Source organism: Pagrus major, chromosome 24, assembly GCF_040436345.1.
Source record: "Pagrus major chromosome 24, Pma_NU_1.0".
NCBI classification, from domain to species: Eukaryota; Metazoa; Chordata; class Actinopteri; order Spariformes; family Sparidae; genus Pagrus; species Pagrus major.
In genome coordinates this window covers 14,591,022-14,608,115 of record NC_133238.1, presented here as the reverse complement: position 1 = coordinate 14,608,115, position 17,094 = coordinate 14,591,022, and the positions used below count along the sequence as shown (strand labels likewise).

General features: G+C 42.7%; 1 protein-coding gene across 1 annotated transcript; it reads left to right on the top strand.

Moving 5' to 3' along the window:
* Positions 1-783: 783 nt before the first annotated feature.
* On the top strand, positions 784-16,776 carry LOC141020463 (protein NLRC3-like). Its single transcript, XM_073495550.1, has 9 exons — positions 784-809; positions 4,667-4,745; positions 4,900-5,128; positions 5,303-7,079; positions 7,176-7,349; positions 8,542-8,715; positions 14,254-14,300; positions 14,427-14,672; positions 16,694-16,776. Exons 2-9 carry the CDS (start codon positions 4,743-4,745, stop codon positions 16,774-16,776), a joined length of 2,733 nt encoding a protein of 910 aa, XP_073351651.1. The 5' UTR covers positions 784-809; positions 4,667-4,742.
* Positions 16,777-17,094: the final 318 nt, after the last annotated feature.

The following is a 17,094-nucleotide window of genomic DNA, read 5'->3' as shown; positions in this document are numbered from 1 at the left end:
GAAGCAGCCAATCAGTGGAGGAGCAGCTGATGTTCTGACAGGAGACATGATGGAAAGGCTGATTTCAGTTGATGTGCAGATGAATGATTTGTGTTTCCTCTCCAGATGAAAGTGTGTGTGAGCTGAGCAGCATGAATCAGTGTGAGGACAGAGAGGAGGGAGGCCCTCCCTCTAAAACCACTGGACCTGGACCTGAGCCTGGACCTGAGCCCAGCTGTGTGTCCCTCAGGAGTGACCGGTCAATAGGTCATTTCATTGATTTTTTTGAAGGACAACAGCCTCCTGCTGTAAAGAGGTGAGCTGTTAATAACATTAATATGTGACTGATTCGTGCTTTAACTGTGGAGAAAGATGTTTTTTGAAACCTGATGTTTATTTTCACCTTCTCTCTTCTTCACTTAAATTTATATTGTCACTTTAGAAAGCGGCCCAACAGAACCAGTCTTCAACTTTTCATTTCACTTCATTGAATTAGTTTGGTCCAATATTCTCTGAGGTTTATTCCTCATGTTTTCCACTATTTTATGGACACAAGCTTCTGTGTCTGAAGACTAGAAAGGCAATTTCCTTTATTGGTCCTTTCCCTCTCTGTCCAACAGGATCTATGGGAGAGCAGCATCAGCTGGACCTGAACATGGACCTGGACCTGAGCCCAGCTGTGTGTCCTTCAAGAGTGACCGGTCAATAGGTCGTTTCATTGATTTTAAAGGACAACAACCTCCTGCTGTAAAGAGGTGAGCTGTTCCTGCTTGTCCCGATCACAAGGACGGTATTATTAATTTTAAACAACAGCGTTCATCAGACAGACAGTGAGTTGTCCTCATGTTGCTCTCTGTTGATGTTTGTCCTCATTAAATCCAGTCTGACCAGTTGTCCTGATGGTCTTCATGTCCTCAGAGTGATGATGGAGGACAAACTTCAGTCCTTGTTCTGTGTAAAAATACTTTATAAAGTGCAGTTGAGGATAATATGAAGCTTCAGAAGTCTGAGCTACACAGAACAAGTGGAGATCCTCCAAAGACTTGTTAGTCTGATGTACCGACAGTAAAGTTTGTTGTCTGTCAGAATGAATTCAGGATCCACAGACTGAAATCATTCAGCTTCATGTTTACTGAACTCTGGTGTGTTGATCCTTTTCTTGTTGATCGCTGCTAGTTTCTCCAGCAGCTTCTGTGTCTGAAGACTAGAAAGTCAATTTCCTTCATTGGTCCTTTCCCTCTCTGTCCAACAGGATCTATGGGAGACCAGCCTCTACTGGACCTGGACCTGGACCTGAGCCCAGCTGTATGTCCCTCAGGAGTGACCGGTCAATAGGTCATTTCATTGATTTTAAAGGACAACAACCTCCTGCTGTAAAGAGGTGAGCTGTTAATAACATTAATATGTGACTGATTCGTGCTTTAACTGTGGAGAAAGATGTTTTTTGAAACCTGATGTTTATTTTCAGCTTCGTTCTTCTTCACTTAAATTCATATTGTCACTTTAGAAAGCGGCCCAACAGAACCAGTCTTCAACTCTTCATTTCACTTTATTGAATTAGTTTGGTCCAATATTCTCTGAGGTTTATTCCTCATGTTTTCCACTATTTTATGGACACAAGCTTCTGTGTCTGAAGACTAGAAAGTGAATTTCCTTCATTGGTCCTTTCCCTCTCTGTCCAACAGGATCTATGGGAGAGCAGCATCAGCTGGACCTGAACATGGACCTGAGCCCAGCTGTGTGTCCTTCAGGAGTGACGAGTCAATAGATCGTTACATTGACTTTAAAGAACGACCTCCTGCTGTAAAGAGGTGAGCTGTTAATAACATGTAAATATGACTGTTTTATGTTGTTTATTCAGAGAAATTTGTTTAAACTTGTTTTTTTCAGCATCGTTCTTCTTTACGTACATTTATATTGTCACATGTGAAGTAGAACCAGTAGAACCAGTCTTCACCTCTTGAGTCCAGTTTAACGTTTGTCTGATGACTGGTTGAGTGTAACACAGTGATTTTATTCAAGCTAACAGATGCTAGCTGCTAACAAAGGATAATTGTGACTCCACTATGTTCCTCCATCAAGTCATCATTTCCTGGTCTTCAGTCATGTGACCACAGAAGTTGAGACGTGTCCGTCGTGGCCATTTGTCAAAAAATCTCAATCAAACTTCAAAATGCAAATCAAAGAGCTTCTGCTGCACCGTGGGCTCGTATTGTACGCAGGCAACACAAGTTCAATGTCCAAACAAAGTTCCTCTTCCTGTCTCAAATCTGTGGCGTCATTTCAGCACCAAAATCTGCGTAGATAAAAACCATAACCAGCGCACATAAAGACCACTCTCTGCGCTCGCAGTCTCTGTGTACACACTCGCCGTCACTCGCTGCGCTCGCCTTGGCTGAGTTTTGGCACTCTGGGGGCAGGCATTGAATAGACGGCCCCGCAACCCCCCCTCCCTTCTGATTGGTCACTTTAAACGCCTACTGTCTCCAGGTCAGAGCCAGTCCGCGGCAGAATTTGATTGAGAATTGTGGATCGAGAACTATGCAAGTCCAGTCGCTGTTTTTCTAACCCATGTGCTTTGATTTCAACAAAGCCGATTGCAGTGGAGGCAGAGAGCCTCCATTCCCCCTCGTAGCAAGTCAGTAAACCATCACAATTACTCCCAAGCTGTTCAATAAATTCATAATTTAAATATCTGTCTGTTCCTCAACTTACCTCTTTTTTCTCTGACATCTTGATCCGCAATTCTCAATCAAATTCTGCCGCCAACTGCAATGATGATCCGCCCTACTCTGACCTGGAGACAGTAGCGTTTAAAGTGACCAATCAGAAAGGAGGGCAAACTCAGTAAAGGCGAGTAGAAGGCGCAGAGAGTGGTATTTATGCACGTGGATTTTGGCGCTGAAATGACGCCATACAAATCCTGCAGCCTCTCCTGCTCTAGAAAGAAACTACAGCTGAAATATGTGCCACTAGAAACTGAATTTGAATCACATAATTTGAATTTGTATTGTTTAATTTTAATCATTGCATTGAAAAACTTTATCTGAATATTATAATTTGAAATTGAATTTATTAGTTTGGAACTGAATTCCAATAAATTTGAAACTGAATGTAAGATTATGAAAATTTAATTCAGTTTCTCTGAAACTATATTTGATCCTCACTGAAAATTCAACTCTCTCTATATTTTCACATTCAGTTCTCACAATTCAAATTCAGTTCTTGCAATTCAATTTCAATTTACTGTGACAGACATCCGGGTAGTTGAGGAAGAGCAATCGAGGGCAGATACACAGGACTCCTCTTCGGCCAATCAGCACCTATGTTTTTTGAGCATGTAACATAGTGGTAATTTACCTTAACGCTGGCTGGTTGCCACCCGCCATGAAATGGAGGGAGAAGCATAGACATATATACAGAGACGCCTCATTGAGCGGATTGGCCCGCTGCTGCAATACGTCGAGGTCGCTGCCATATTGGAGGTGGCAGCTCTGCCCTGTGAACTAATACAAGTCAATGGAGTGAACTTTATAAAGCTCCTGCTACAAAGTGCTATAAGTTAATGTCTCTCATTTACACATTCACACACGTACGAATATATTCAGGAAACAGACAGGAACCAAAAACAACGTCTGTAACGTTCTCTGATGATTATAAACGTTAACTACTCCTTACATGTTCAGTATACAGGTATACGGAGCCCTTGAGGTGAGATGGATGTGTTTTTTTTTTAACTCACACGTGCGAGATACATATAGATGAACGCATCAATATGAAATGGACTAAAAGTGCGGTCATGCCCTTATGAAAAAGAAGTTCATTCTAGTGTGCTATTAGTATTCTTCTTTTAAACTAAAAAATAAGAAAGTATGCTTTGAGTATACTTTTTATGTACTAATCAGAGATATACTATAATCTTTTGATTAAGATATACTTTAAAAAAGTATAATTAAGTATTCTTGCCATATACAGAAAGTTTAAGTATTCTTGGCTTGTAGTTGTGCTTACTCTTATGATAGAGCCTATTTAATACTTTTACACGCATATTGGCTTCTTTGAGGTAGTACTCCAGCATGTTTTATAGACTGTCTTATAACTTACATGTTAAAGTTTATAGTAACACATCAGCTTTGGGCTGGAATAGCTGAGAGTAAATAGTACACAACTGGAACTGAAACTGATCTTATACATATGTATGACTTGATTCATACTGACTGCTATTATAAGCCATTACCAGAATATGAATAAATTTATATTTAAATCTCATCACAAAACATCTCTTTATGTAATACATAAATCATTGGCTACAACACGACTCATGACCGCTCTTTTAGTCCATTTCATATAGATGCGTTCATCTATATGTATCTTGCACATGCGAGATAGTAAGACTGCACTGGACAGTTAGCATCCAACTAGCTTGTGTTAGCTGCGTGTTGCTGTCCACAGTATTTTAGGGGTCAAGAGCTGGAGGGACTAAACCAGACAAGCTGCTGAACCAACCCAGTAAACTGACTGACTGTTGATTCACAGTGGGATCAGCAGTACGACCAACACTTTGATGTCAGGGGAAACCATCTGATTCAATGATGTCATCAACATTTTAACTCAAAGGACCTTCAGCTTGTGTTTGTCTCTGAGTGGACGGACATAATGTGGCTGATTCTTCATGATTCCTCCACAGAGTCGACCAGGAGAGCTCAGAGGTTCCCAGAGGTCCGTCTGCCCAGCAGCAACAAACACACCTGGACTCCATATTTATGGTCTGTACATGAACAACAACTACTTTTACATCCAGTCTGTTCACAATAATCTCCATGCTGCACTTTACAGACCAGTGGTGAATCTGTCAAACATGGATCTGATGTTTGGCTCCATGATGTTAAATGTTCTCATTCACATAATATTCTGTTCCAGCTGCTGGAGGAGAACATTGTGACCTTTGTGAAGAACGAGCTGAAGAAGGTCCAGAAGGTTCTGAGTTCAGATTACCCAGAATGCTTCGAGAGTCAGAGGGAGGATGAGGAGGTGTTGGACGGTGAGGATGAAGAGCAGAGGAGGAGCAGCAGAGAGGCATTTCTGAAGATCACACTTCACTTCCTGAGGAGAATGAAGCAGGAGGAGCTGGCTGACTGTCTGCAGAGCAGTAAGAGGATTTCTCTAAAGATTTAACATGATGGATCAATGACACATTTACTGAAGTCTGATGATGATGATGATGATGGAAAATCTGTTCATATATGCAATCTTTAGGGGAAGGAAATTGTCATATTTTCTTCATAAGTAACTTAATGAACTTGTTTGTTGTGTGTTTATTCAGGAAGTCATTCTGCAGTTTGTCAGCGTAAACTTAAATCTAACCTGAAGAAGAAGTTCCAGTGTGTGTTTGAGGGGATCGCTAAAGCAGGAAACCCAACCCTTCTGAATCAGATCTACACAGAGCTCTACATCACAGAGGGAGGGACTGCAGAGGTCAATGATGAACATGAGGTCAGACAGATTGAAGCAGCATCCAGGAAACCAGACAGACCAGAAACAACAGTCAGACAAGAAGACATCTTTAAAGCCTCACCTGGAAGAAATGAACCAATCAGAAGAGTGATGACAAAGGGAGTGGCTGGCATCGGGAAAACAGTCTTAACACAGAAGTTCACTCTGGACTGGGCTGAAGACAAAGCCAACCAGGACATACAGTTCACATTTCCATTCACTTTCAGAGAGCTGAATGTGCTGAAAGAGAAAAAGTTCAGCTTGGTGGAGCTTGTTCATCACTTCTTCACTGAAACCAAAGAAATCTTCAGCTTTGAAGAGTTCCAGGTTGTGTTCATCTTTGACGGTCTGGATGAGTGTCGACTTCCTCTGGACTTCCACAACACTAAAATCCTGACTGATGTTACAGAGTCCACCTCAGTGGATGTGCTGCTGACAAACCTCATCAGGGGAAACCTGCTTCCCTCTGCTCGCCTCTGGATAACCACACGACCTGCGGCAGCCAATCAGATCCCTCCTGAGTGTGTTGACATGGTGACAGAGGTCAGAGGGTTCACTGACCCACAGAAGGAGGAGTACTTCAGGAAGAGATTCAGAGATGAGGAGCAGGCCAGCAGAATCATCTCCCACATCAAGACATCACGAAGCCTCCACATCATGTGCCACATCCCAGTCTTCTGCTGGATCACTGCTACAGTTCTGGAGGATGTGTTGAAGACCAGAGAGGCAGGAGAGCTGCCCAAGACCCTGACTGAGATGTACATCCACTTCCTGGTGGTTCAGTCCAAAGTGAAGAACGTCAAGTATGATGGAGGAGCTGAGACGGATCCACACTGGACTCCAGAGAGCAGGAAGATGATTGAGTCTCTGGGAAAACTGGCTTTTGAGCAGCTGCAGAGCGGCAACCTGATCTTCTATGAATCAGACTTGACAGAGTGTGACATCGATATCACAGCAGCCTCAGTGTACTCAGGAGTGTTCACACAGATCTTTAAAGAGGAGAGAGGACTGTACCAGGACAAGGTGTTCTGCTTCGTCCATCTGAGTGTTCAGGAGTTTCTGGCTGCTCTTCATGTCCATCTGACGTTCATCAACTCTGGAGTCAATCTGATGTCAGAGGAAAAAACAGCAGCCAATCAATCTGCAGAGACACGTTTCTACCAGAGTGCTGTGGACGAGGCCTTACAGAGTCCAAATGGACACCTGGACTTGTTCCTCCGCTTCCTCCTGGGTCTTTCACTGCAGGCCAGTCGGACTTTCCTGCGAGGTCTGCAGACACAGACAGGAAGTAGCTCACAGACCAATCAGGAAACAGTCGGTTACATCAAGAAGAAGTTTGAAGAGACTCTGCCTGCAGAGAGAAGCATCAATCTGTTCCACTGTCTGAATGAACTGAACGATGGTTCTCTCGTGGAGGAGATCCAATGGTACCTGAGATCAGGAAGTCTCTCCACAGATAAACTGTCTCCTGCTCAGTGGTCAGCTCTGGTCTTCATCTTACTGTCATCAGAAGAAGATCTGGACGTGTTTGACCTGAAGAAATACTCTGCTTCAGAGGAGGCTCTTCTGAGGCTGCTGCCAGTGGTCAAAGCCTCCAACAAAGTTCTGTAAGTGTGGAGAAGTTTCTTCAGAATGCAGTAAATGTGCTGTTATTGACCCAAATAGAAATAATGTTCTTGTTCTGCTCATTATTCTTTATCCAGACTGAGTGGCTGTGACCTCTCAGAGAGAAGCTGTGAAGCTCTGTCCTCAGTTCTCAGCTCCCAGTCCTCTAGTCTGAGAGAGCTGGACCTGAGTAACAACAACCTGCAGGATTCAGGAGTGAAGCTACTTTCTGCTGAACTGAAGAGTTCACACTGTGTCCTTGAAACTCTCAGGTCAGGATTCATTACATTATTTCATTATTTCATGTAACTTTACAATTGGAGCAGGTCTTGACTCTTAATATTATTCAATTCATTGAAGAGACCCAACATTTCCCCTATGAACAATCACTTGACACAGTGGCGAGAAGAAAAATACCTTTTAACAGGCAGAAACCTCGAGCAGAACCGGACTCAGTGGTGGGCCGCCATCTGTCTCAACTGGTTGGGTTGAGAGAGAGAGAGACTGAAGCCCCTTTCACACTGCCTTTTCAAGGCGGGAATCTTGTGCTGATATTCCACCTCGCTGTAGAATAAAATAGATGCTTATTGTCATTGTTTCAAAAACAAGGAAACATAGATAGCAGCTCTTAGTTTGACAAATAAATATCAAATATCAACAAGTATAACAAAATAGATAAAAATAATAAAATATATACAATAATATAAATAGACACAAGATTCAAGTATGTAGGTACACAATGTACACAAGTATGTACACAAGTGAGTATGTGTGTGGGGGTGGTAGTGGAGGGTTATTGCACTGGTGTGAAGTCTTTAGAGAGTGAGGGGTGAAGGGAGGGTTGTGCATTTCACTGCCTGTGGGAAGAAACTGTTCTTCAGTCTGTTTGTTCTAGATCTGATGGATCTATATCCAGTTTCATTCCACCTCTGATCCTCCAACAGAGGTAGTAACACAGCCAAAACACAGGCGAGATGACCTCTCAGACAGGAGTGTGATGTTCTGATAGTGTTCACAGTCTGACAACTTAACAGATCCTTCACTCATCAAAGTAACAATACAAAACCAATGACACCACTAATCTATTTATATATATAAAATGTGGGTCTATCAGTCTATTCTGCACTTTGGTCCCGACTTACTGATCTTAACAACCATTGGATGGGTTGTCATGAGGTTTTTGACATTCGTGCTCCCCTCAGGATGAACTGTAATTACTTTGGTGATCCTCCGTTATCAGGTCATCATTTTAATCTGTACAATATGTTGGTTCATGACCAAATATTTGCAAAACTAATGGCATTTCCGTCATCTTCAGTTATACTCTGGGTTTAGTGCTGATAAGTAAATTAGTGAAATTAAGATGATAAATATAATAAACGTTAAACCCTTAAACACAGATGTGCACTGAATCATCAGGACCCTCAGCTGATCTGTGATGTGTGTTGTTTTGTGTGTCTGCAGGCTGTCAGGCTGTCTGATCACAGAGGAAGGCTGTACTTCGCTGGCCTCAGCTCTGGACTCCAACCCCTCCCATCTGAAAGAGCTGGACCTGAGCTACAATCATCCAGGAGACTCAGGAGTGAAGCTGCTGTCTGCTCGATTGGAGGATCCAGGCTGCAGACTGGACACTCTCAGGTATGAAGAGTCCTGCTGCAGCCACAGACAGTCAGTGTGAGACTCTGTATCTCGACTGTAGATGGTTCAGTGTCAGGAGGTCTGCTTCGTTTACTCCACCTCCAGTTGTTCAGTTCAGTTCAGGAGAAAAGGCAGCACGGCACGAAGCCAAGAGTTACAAGTGAAGAGAGGAAGATGAGAAGAAGAGATGAAGATCAGCGACCAGGAGAGTCTTGGCACAAACACTAAAGTTACACCTCTTTTTTCAGACTAGTTTAGTGCCCATTCAAAATGTGCCTGTTTGATTTGTTGGCCTCTGGTTTTGCTGCTTGATGAACCGTCATCCAAACTACTTCACACTCCACACTGATTGCAGAGAGTTATCAAAACATTAACATTAAATCTAATTTCCACCACGTCACCGCTGTGTTATGATATTAATAATAACAATAGACCCTCTGTGTCAGATGTCTGATCAGAAAATACTGAACCTCAAATTCAAAAGATTTCTGTGACACATGAATGAATTTAATCACTGAATGTCATAGAAACTCTTTCCCTGAACTGGAGAATCAGTGTTTCTGCCAAAGTACTTGACTTTGAACTTAAAATGGTTCTGACATGGATCTTTATCAACACTGGAGTAACTGCATTCTAGATCATCACTGACAAGTGTATCTGTGCCTCAGTGTGAAACCATTTACAGACTGTAACAACTGTCTGTGGCGTCAGTTTAAAGTGAACAGAAGATATAAAACAGTCCAATAACAACATTAGATGACACAAGGTGGAACATTCCCGTTCTGACATGGATCTTTATCAACACTGCAGACCTGCCAACATGTACACATTTTTCGTACTCGGCACGCATTTTGACCCTTAAGTACGAATTGCTGCAAGTACAACAGATCCAGATCACAAACAACACATTTCGCCGGTTTCAGTTTCAGTTTCGGTACTCGGATTTTGACCCTTAAGTACGAATTGCTGCTCTCCAGGTACACATTTTGTTGCATCTCGCAGTTCGCCAGTTTCAGTTTCTATGCAAGTTCAATCTATGAAGTTGATTCTGCCGCTGAGCCACAACAATCTGCATGTAAGTGGAGTGAAAAGCTTTTGGCCAATCAGAGCGCTACATTTTAACCCTCGCCCACCTGACCCTCCAAATGCTTCGCGCGTTCAATTCAATTCAGTGCCTCAAGCTAACAATCCCTCTTTGCCCACTTGCTGTCCCTGCATCCCTATAGTTCTCAGCCAATGCAAGCAGCATTGAAAAGGTAAAATTAAGACGTTGACTTTACCCAACAGTGTTGTTAACCACTCCAAAACTGTAGTCTTGCGTGAACGGCCTCAAAAAAAGGTTTGGTATATTGTATATTATATATATATTATGGTGTTAGGTATCTCACTGGTGGGTGGGCACATTGAATTTCTTCAAGGTTGAAAGGTCCTGACTGTCCTGATGTTGCTGCTTCAAAATATAAAATAAAAGCTTCCAAAAAACTACACAATGCAGGACCTTTATTGTGAAGGATTTATAGGAAGTGTTAAATGCAGGAAGATGCTGTGACGACGTTGCATGAATGGACTTTTAATTTCTCTTGTGTGGCAGCAAACAACACACATGGTTTCAGTTACTAACTGAGCCCATCCACACACTTTATGGCCGACTACAGTAATAACAGCGTGCACTTTACTGTGACTGCAGCAACGTGCTCGTAGCTCTGTCACATACCGGAGAGACTCACTCCTACCAACACAACACAGAGTAGTGTTTGTTGGCACTAATTATAGGGCTGAAACTAACAACTATTTTCATAACCCATTAATCACATGAAAAGACAAAAGCAGGTTTATTTTACATTTCTAGCATTTTATTAAAAATAAAACATTGCTGTCACATTTTCCTCTTTAGTCTTGTTCAGTTCACTTTCAAACAACTTCAAAGTGTAAAAGCAACATAAATGTATTAGAGGTGTGGAAATGTCTCCATTATAAGATGCATCACGATGCAGAGACAGAGCAGAATCCAGAGTCTGCAGCTCATGTTGATTGTTGATTGTTCGGCCTCAGCTGGACAATAAAGTTACGTTGTGACGTTGCTCCCATGTTTTGAACTGTGGGAGGACTTCTGACTAACGTTACTGATGTAGGAGGGATGTTGGAGGGAGGCAGAGATCATCTGAGAGCGTTTTTTTAAACGGACATCTCGGGACACATGTCAGATTTTATGAACTTGCTGTGAAGCAGGAACTGGACGAGACTTCTGCCTCACAACAATCACTAATCACGTCGGCCATTTTCAGCTGAAGCTAACGTCTGCAGCCATAAATAATAACTGTTACAGCAGCCCGGCTGATCAGCCGAGATCTGAGGAGGTGCTGTCAACTCTGCTGTCCAACTCTGAGAGAGGTGTGTGCAGCAGAGTCAGTAGATGTTTCATCTTAAAGCTGCCATGTGAAAACTATATTATTGTAGACACACGTGAAAGACGCTGCAGATGGAGACATGTTTTGTTTGATGACTGAAAAGATGCAGCTTTTATTTTGTAGCCTGCTGTAGTCTGATTATTGGAAGGACTTTCAGAATAAAAGGGGGATTTAAATGATGAAAAGTAGCCGTGTGCAGTGATACAGATCATCGAGGATGACGAACACTGAGATGCATCGAGAATCGTCGACAGCTGAATCGTAATCGAATCGTGAGGCCGGTGAAGATTCACACCTCTAAAATGTTTGTTACATGAAGAATGCAAAAGTAAAATACAGTTTGTTTTCTAAAGTGCACATAGCACTCCTTCATCCTCCACCATTGATAGTGGCCTCATGTGTGTTAGCAGCATACTGAGGATAGCATCAGTCAGAGCAGCTGCTGGCTGTGGTGTCATGGGGCGTCCTTCCTCACAACGTAGTCGCCATGTTGACTTTTTTCTTTGTGAAGTGAGAGACACAATATTATATAATATCAGTGTGCAGAGTAGCACAATTCACATGAAGCTCAGTGAACTCAGTAACTGCCTTGTTGTTTGAGGTAATATGTGCTGATGTAAAGGGCAAATACAGATCAGGCCTGTACAATAAAACACAACAACAACAGAGCAGCACTTCCTCACAACATGTGAAAAGTATCAACACATTAGAGAAACACATGTTCAACATGTAATAGATTACAAAGGGTTTGTTGAGCCAGTAGATGAAGAAACATGAACAGTCCTACTAGGGGAGAACCCAAAGAGCTGTGATCCAGCAGCAGTCTATGTTCTGCTGCCACAAACTGAGGGACAGTGAGTGACAGTCAGCTGAGAGTTGTTCATGTTATATGTGACGACACTTATTATTTAGTGTTGTGCTGTTATTGTCAGCTTTGGTTATAGTTCTGTCTCTGTTGTGTTTTGATCTACTGTACTCGTCTTTACACCAGAATGTTCTTCTTTATCTTCTCAATGTTTGTGCGCTTGCTTTGGCCACATGTTTGTGTTACATGGTGCCAATAAAGACAGTTTTGAATTTAGGAAATGAATTAAAACAATAACTGGACATTGTGAATGCAGCCTGAGCCGTGCACTGAGAATAAAAAGGACATGTAATATATATTTGAACAGAACAGATATGCTCAAGTTTCTGTTGTGCAGAAATAAAGACTTGACTTCAGACGATCTCTTACTATGACATGAAATATTGTAAAAACTCCTCTTATGTCCTCCGGTGTCTCTGAGCGTACTGCAGCTAATTACCCAGCAGGGGGCGACACTGATCCATCACAAACCTGAGAGCACAGGTGGAAGGTGTTTCTGTCTTAAACGCTGCTTTTTAAATTGAAAGCTGTGATGTAGCCGGGCCCTAATCTTGTGTTTGCAGGAACAACAGGTTTACTAATGGATGAAGTTCATCAGCTCCAAAAGTTCATCCTGTCCAAACTTTTGTCAGTCAGCCTGTCCAACAAACAAACACTGCTGCTCATTAAAACACTGAACAATCAGTGACTAAAGGGACAGACACTACGGATCAGTGTAGACAGGTTCTGGGTTTGAAAGGTTCACTAAGTTACCGTGCCGAGTCTCCTTCACCCGTAGTGGCTCCGACGTGCTTTCTCTTCAGCTGCTCAGTGATGTGGTGCTACCGGGCCATGTGAGAGCAGCTCTGCACATCTTGTAGCTGTTTTCTTTGAACACTTTAATATAAAGTGCTGCCACTTTTGATGACTTGGCTCGGACACTTTTCTCTTCTGTAGCGTTTGTAGTTCCCGTTGCCTCCGTGGCCTCCGCTATATTGCAAACGCTAACGGAGCCGATTCAGAAAGGAGACGGCGCGACTCCGAGTAGCTTCCTGTTTCATCACCTGAGCTACGCGAGGCGCCATTGGCTGGCTTACTGCTCCCCACCGCAGGAGACCAGAACTGCTGCACTGAATGTGTTTTCCTGACGTATCTTCGGCTCGACCGTCTTTGACTATGAAGTGAAACAGCTCGCTCCGTGCCACAGCGCCTGCATCGTAACGTCAACCGACTAATCCACCGTGAAACTGGTCGGCAGCTGTTTTTATAATGGATTCAAAGGGTCAGTTGTCGCGGCCCTAAAAACTTCTAACATTGAATTCAAAGTCAACGCTGCACTTCTGTGAGTCCTCAGCAACAAACCTGCCAAGTATAAAGTAGACTGGATGAACGGTTCTGGAGACATGTGGACCACAGACAGACAGACAGACAGAAAGACAGATTCCTGGCTTCATAGTCAGATGTTCCTCTGTCACATCTGGACACATCATGTTTACCACAGCAGATTTCAAACTAAGAGACATTTTCTGTCATTTGTTGTGTTTTAATGGCATCAAACATGACATGAAGTTCTCCTCACAGTAACTATTACTGCTGTAACATCCATCAGATATCAATCCAGCACCAAACTATAGGAACATGAACATGAACACATGAAATGATGCTGTTTCTACCACAAACAGCTTCAGTGACACTTGTGAGCTTCTGGAGGGAAACAGTCTGGGAGTCTCTGTCTCTTGGTTTTGTGGCAGAGGTCGGGAACCAACGTCCAACGTTTTCTGATGATTTATTACGTATAAACTGTATTTGTTTCTTTGCACAGTGAAACAAAGCAGCAGAAACACAGCGAGAACAAAAAGCAGACTGTGCAGGTGAGATTCAGAAAAGCCCTGGAAGCTTCAAACAGGAATCTGACCTCAAAAGTTCTGACATCCAAATCCAAAAGTCCTGTAATATACAAACATAAGCACAAGCTGACATTGGATCAGACAGCAAGCGTCAGGTAGCCCACAGGAAACAGCAGCAACATCCAATAACATAAAGATGAAGTCATAAATCCAAACAGAGGTTTGTGTGTGTCCTCACATGTTGTCGTCCTCTTTCACACACACCAACATCCTGTGGCTCAGTCTCAGTGTGTGAGGAGAGTGGCAGAGGTGAAGAGGTTCAGGGAAACAGGGAGAAGCAGCCTGATGGACATGTTGTGTTTCTGTGTATGAGTCATGTCATGTCCATGTTTGCATGCTGAAAGAGGATGTGCTGCTCTGACCCCCCTCCTCCTTTCAGGGTGGAGCCTGCTGGAGTCCGATGGTTGACACCAGGTCTGAGGAAGTGTGAGTGTGTTTTTACTTTGATTCAGCTTCACACTGTGACATCACTCAGTCACATCTGTGATGTCATCACCACACTGATGATACATTAATAACTGCAGCTGTGTTGTGTCTTTTTCTCTCCATCAGATTCCTGTGAGCTCACAGTCGACACAAACACAGTCAACAGATACATCGAACTGTCTGACAACAACAGGAAGATGACACGTGTGGAGGAGGATCAGTCATATCCTGATCATCCAGAGAGGTTTGAGACCTTGTATCCTCAGCTGCTGTGTAGAACTGGTCTGACTGGTCGCTGTTACTGGGAGGTCGAGTGGAGAGGAAGAGTTTCTATATCAGTGAGTTACAGAAGAATCAGCAGGAGAGGAGACAGTGAGTTTGGATGTAATGATCAGTCCTGGAGTCTGGACTGCTGTTATGGTGGTTACTCTGTCTTGCACAATAACAGAGAAACAGACATCTCCTCCTCCTCCTCCTCCTCCTCCTCCTCCTCCCCCTCTGGTAGAGCAGCAGTGTATACGGACTGTCCTGCTGGCACTCTGTCCTTCTACAGAGTCTCCTCTGACTCACTGATCCACCTCCACACCTTCAGCACCACATTCACTGAACCTCTTTATCCTGGATTTGGGTTCTTCTGGTCCAGTTCTGGTTCCTCCTCAGTGTGTCTGTGTGGTGTTTAGTCTGCAGAGTCTCCTCCTGTCACAGAAACATTGTCAGTGCTGAACAGTTGAGTCTGTACAGGATCACAGTCACATCAATCTTTCAGCTTCTTGTAATAAATTCATCAGTGAACTTTGTACAAAATGATTCAAACTGATTGTAAAGATTGATGGTTTCCTCGTCATCAATGATTCTGTTCTGCACATTAAAACTGAGACATCACTTCACTTTGTTCTGCACTTGTTGTATTTGACAGTCGTCAGCATGAAGCTGGTGACTCACAGAAGGACTTTAACAGGCAGCCGCTGTAAAGACTTTAAAACAGGCGTAACGTGCGTCTCCTTCTGGTCTGAGTCAGCAGTCGTGCAGCAGGATGTTGAATTAGCTGCTTTCATAATGTTTCTGTGCGAGTGTTACGGCCTCCGTTCATAAAAGTCAGAGCTGAGGCTCAGAAGGGGCTGGAGGAGGCAACATATGAAGGACACCAGACACAAGGTTCATAGTTCACTCACAGCTTTTATTACATCGTTCAAATTATTCCCAAAAGAAACCAGGAACAAACAAAAAGGGGCTGAAAGGAACAAAAGATAACCACCTACACTATGTATAAAGTAGAGACACTGTTAGCTAGGTGCAGAGTAGAGACACTGTTAGCTAGGTGTTGAGCAGAGACACTGTTAGCTAGGTGTAGAGCAGAGACACTGTTAGCTAGGTGTAGAGCAGAGACACTGTTAGCTAGGTGAAAAATGATTCAAACTGATTGTAAAGATTCTTCATTTACATTTTAAACTTCTTCCATTAAATTGTGGAAATTTTGTTGACTTGTACTTTCTGTCATGTGTTGTTTTGAATTCTGGCTCTTGTTCCAATAAAATCCAGAAATATCAGTGAAATGTCAGAAACAGGAAACATTGACTCGTCTGTAGCTTTAATTGTAAAGAGTCATTGTGAACAAAGTTGTAAATGGACAGTAAAATATGATCAGATGTACTCGACACTCCACCTGAAACACTCTGACTTGTTTCATGTTTCTAATGATGAAACAAACAGTTTGATCATGTTGGTTCATACATGTAATTATGTCCGTAGTGACGTCATAAACTGTCAACATCTGTTCATTTCTGTGTGATTATTATATGAGAAGAAAACACATTTTAATGACAATCATTGTGTTTCTCTCAGTGTTTTGTGGCTGTTGAAGTCCGGCTGTATTTTGAGGATGTTTGTTGGATTTGAATCTCGTCCGTGAAACTAAACAGCTGTGAGAAAAGTCTTTCTGTCTGATGTTGTGTACCGGGGTGTGGGTTCCGATGATGACTCCGAGTCGTATTGTTGATCTTTAGTTTCGTTGTTTATTTCCATCTCACAACATCTCAATAACAGAAACACCGGCAACTCCTCATACAGCTGATCGACACACTGAAGCGTTACCATGGTGCTGAACAGGACTCATATCGTATCACCATGACAACTTCAAACAATTTGCGACTTCATGTGAACCACTATTTATGCTATTTAATAAATAATAACAATAATATTAATATTCTATATTAATACACCACACTCCTCCCCGGTAACTTGAAACCCCTTTCATGAAAAACAATGAAAACAAAACAAATATGATTCACTTCAATTTCATAACCATTACAAGTTTTTAACATCGGCTTCATATTTACCAGACAATAAAATCTCTTAAAATAAAAACATTTAATGAGGAGGCTTTTGTTTCTCAGGCCTCACTGAGCTGTTCCATCTCAAGACCAAGTTGGTCTATAGCGGTCTGGAGGCTTTCTGTTTCGCTGAGGCCTCCCTGTGATGGCAGAATGAACAATCTCCTCATGCTCCATGTCCATAGTCCACTCAGAGGTGTTCCACTCTGAGGTATCTGGCTGTGGACTATCCACTGTGTTTGCTCCAATCATCTGGTTCACATGTTTCTTACACTCATGCATGTCATTTGTCTCAACAAGGTAAGTTACAGGACTCAAAACCTTCTTTACCTTTCCTGGTACCCATTTATCTCTCTCTCCTCCCCGGTAATCTCTGACTCGGACTGCTTGCCCGACCTGAAAGGAGCGTAAACGCTTTCCTGTACCCCTGTTCACCTTACTGTCCTGTCTGTCCTGCATGTCTG

Coding starts and splice junctions, on each gene's coding strand:
- LOC141020463 (XM_073495550.1), top strand. Junction 7,350..8,541: donor TGTGTCCTTGAAACTCTCAG/GTCAGGATTCAT, acceptor GTGTGTCTGCAG/GCTGTCAGGCTGTCTGATCA. Junction 8,716..14,253: donor TGCAGACTGGACACTCTCAG/GTATGAAGAGTC, acceptor TCCTCCTTTCAG/GGTGGAGCCTGCTGGAGTCC.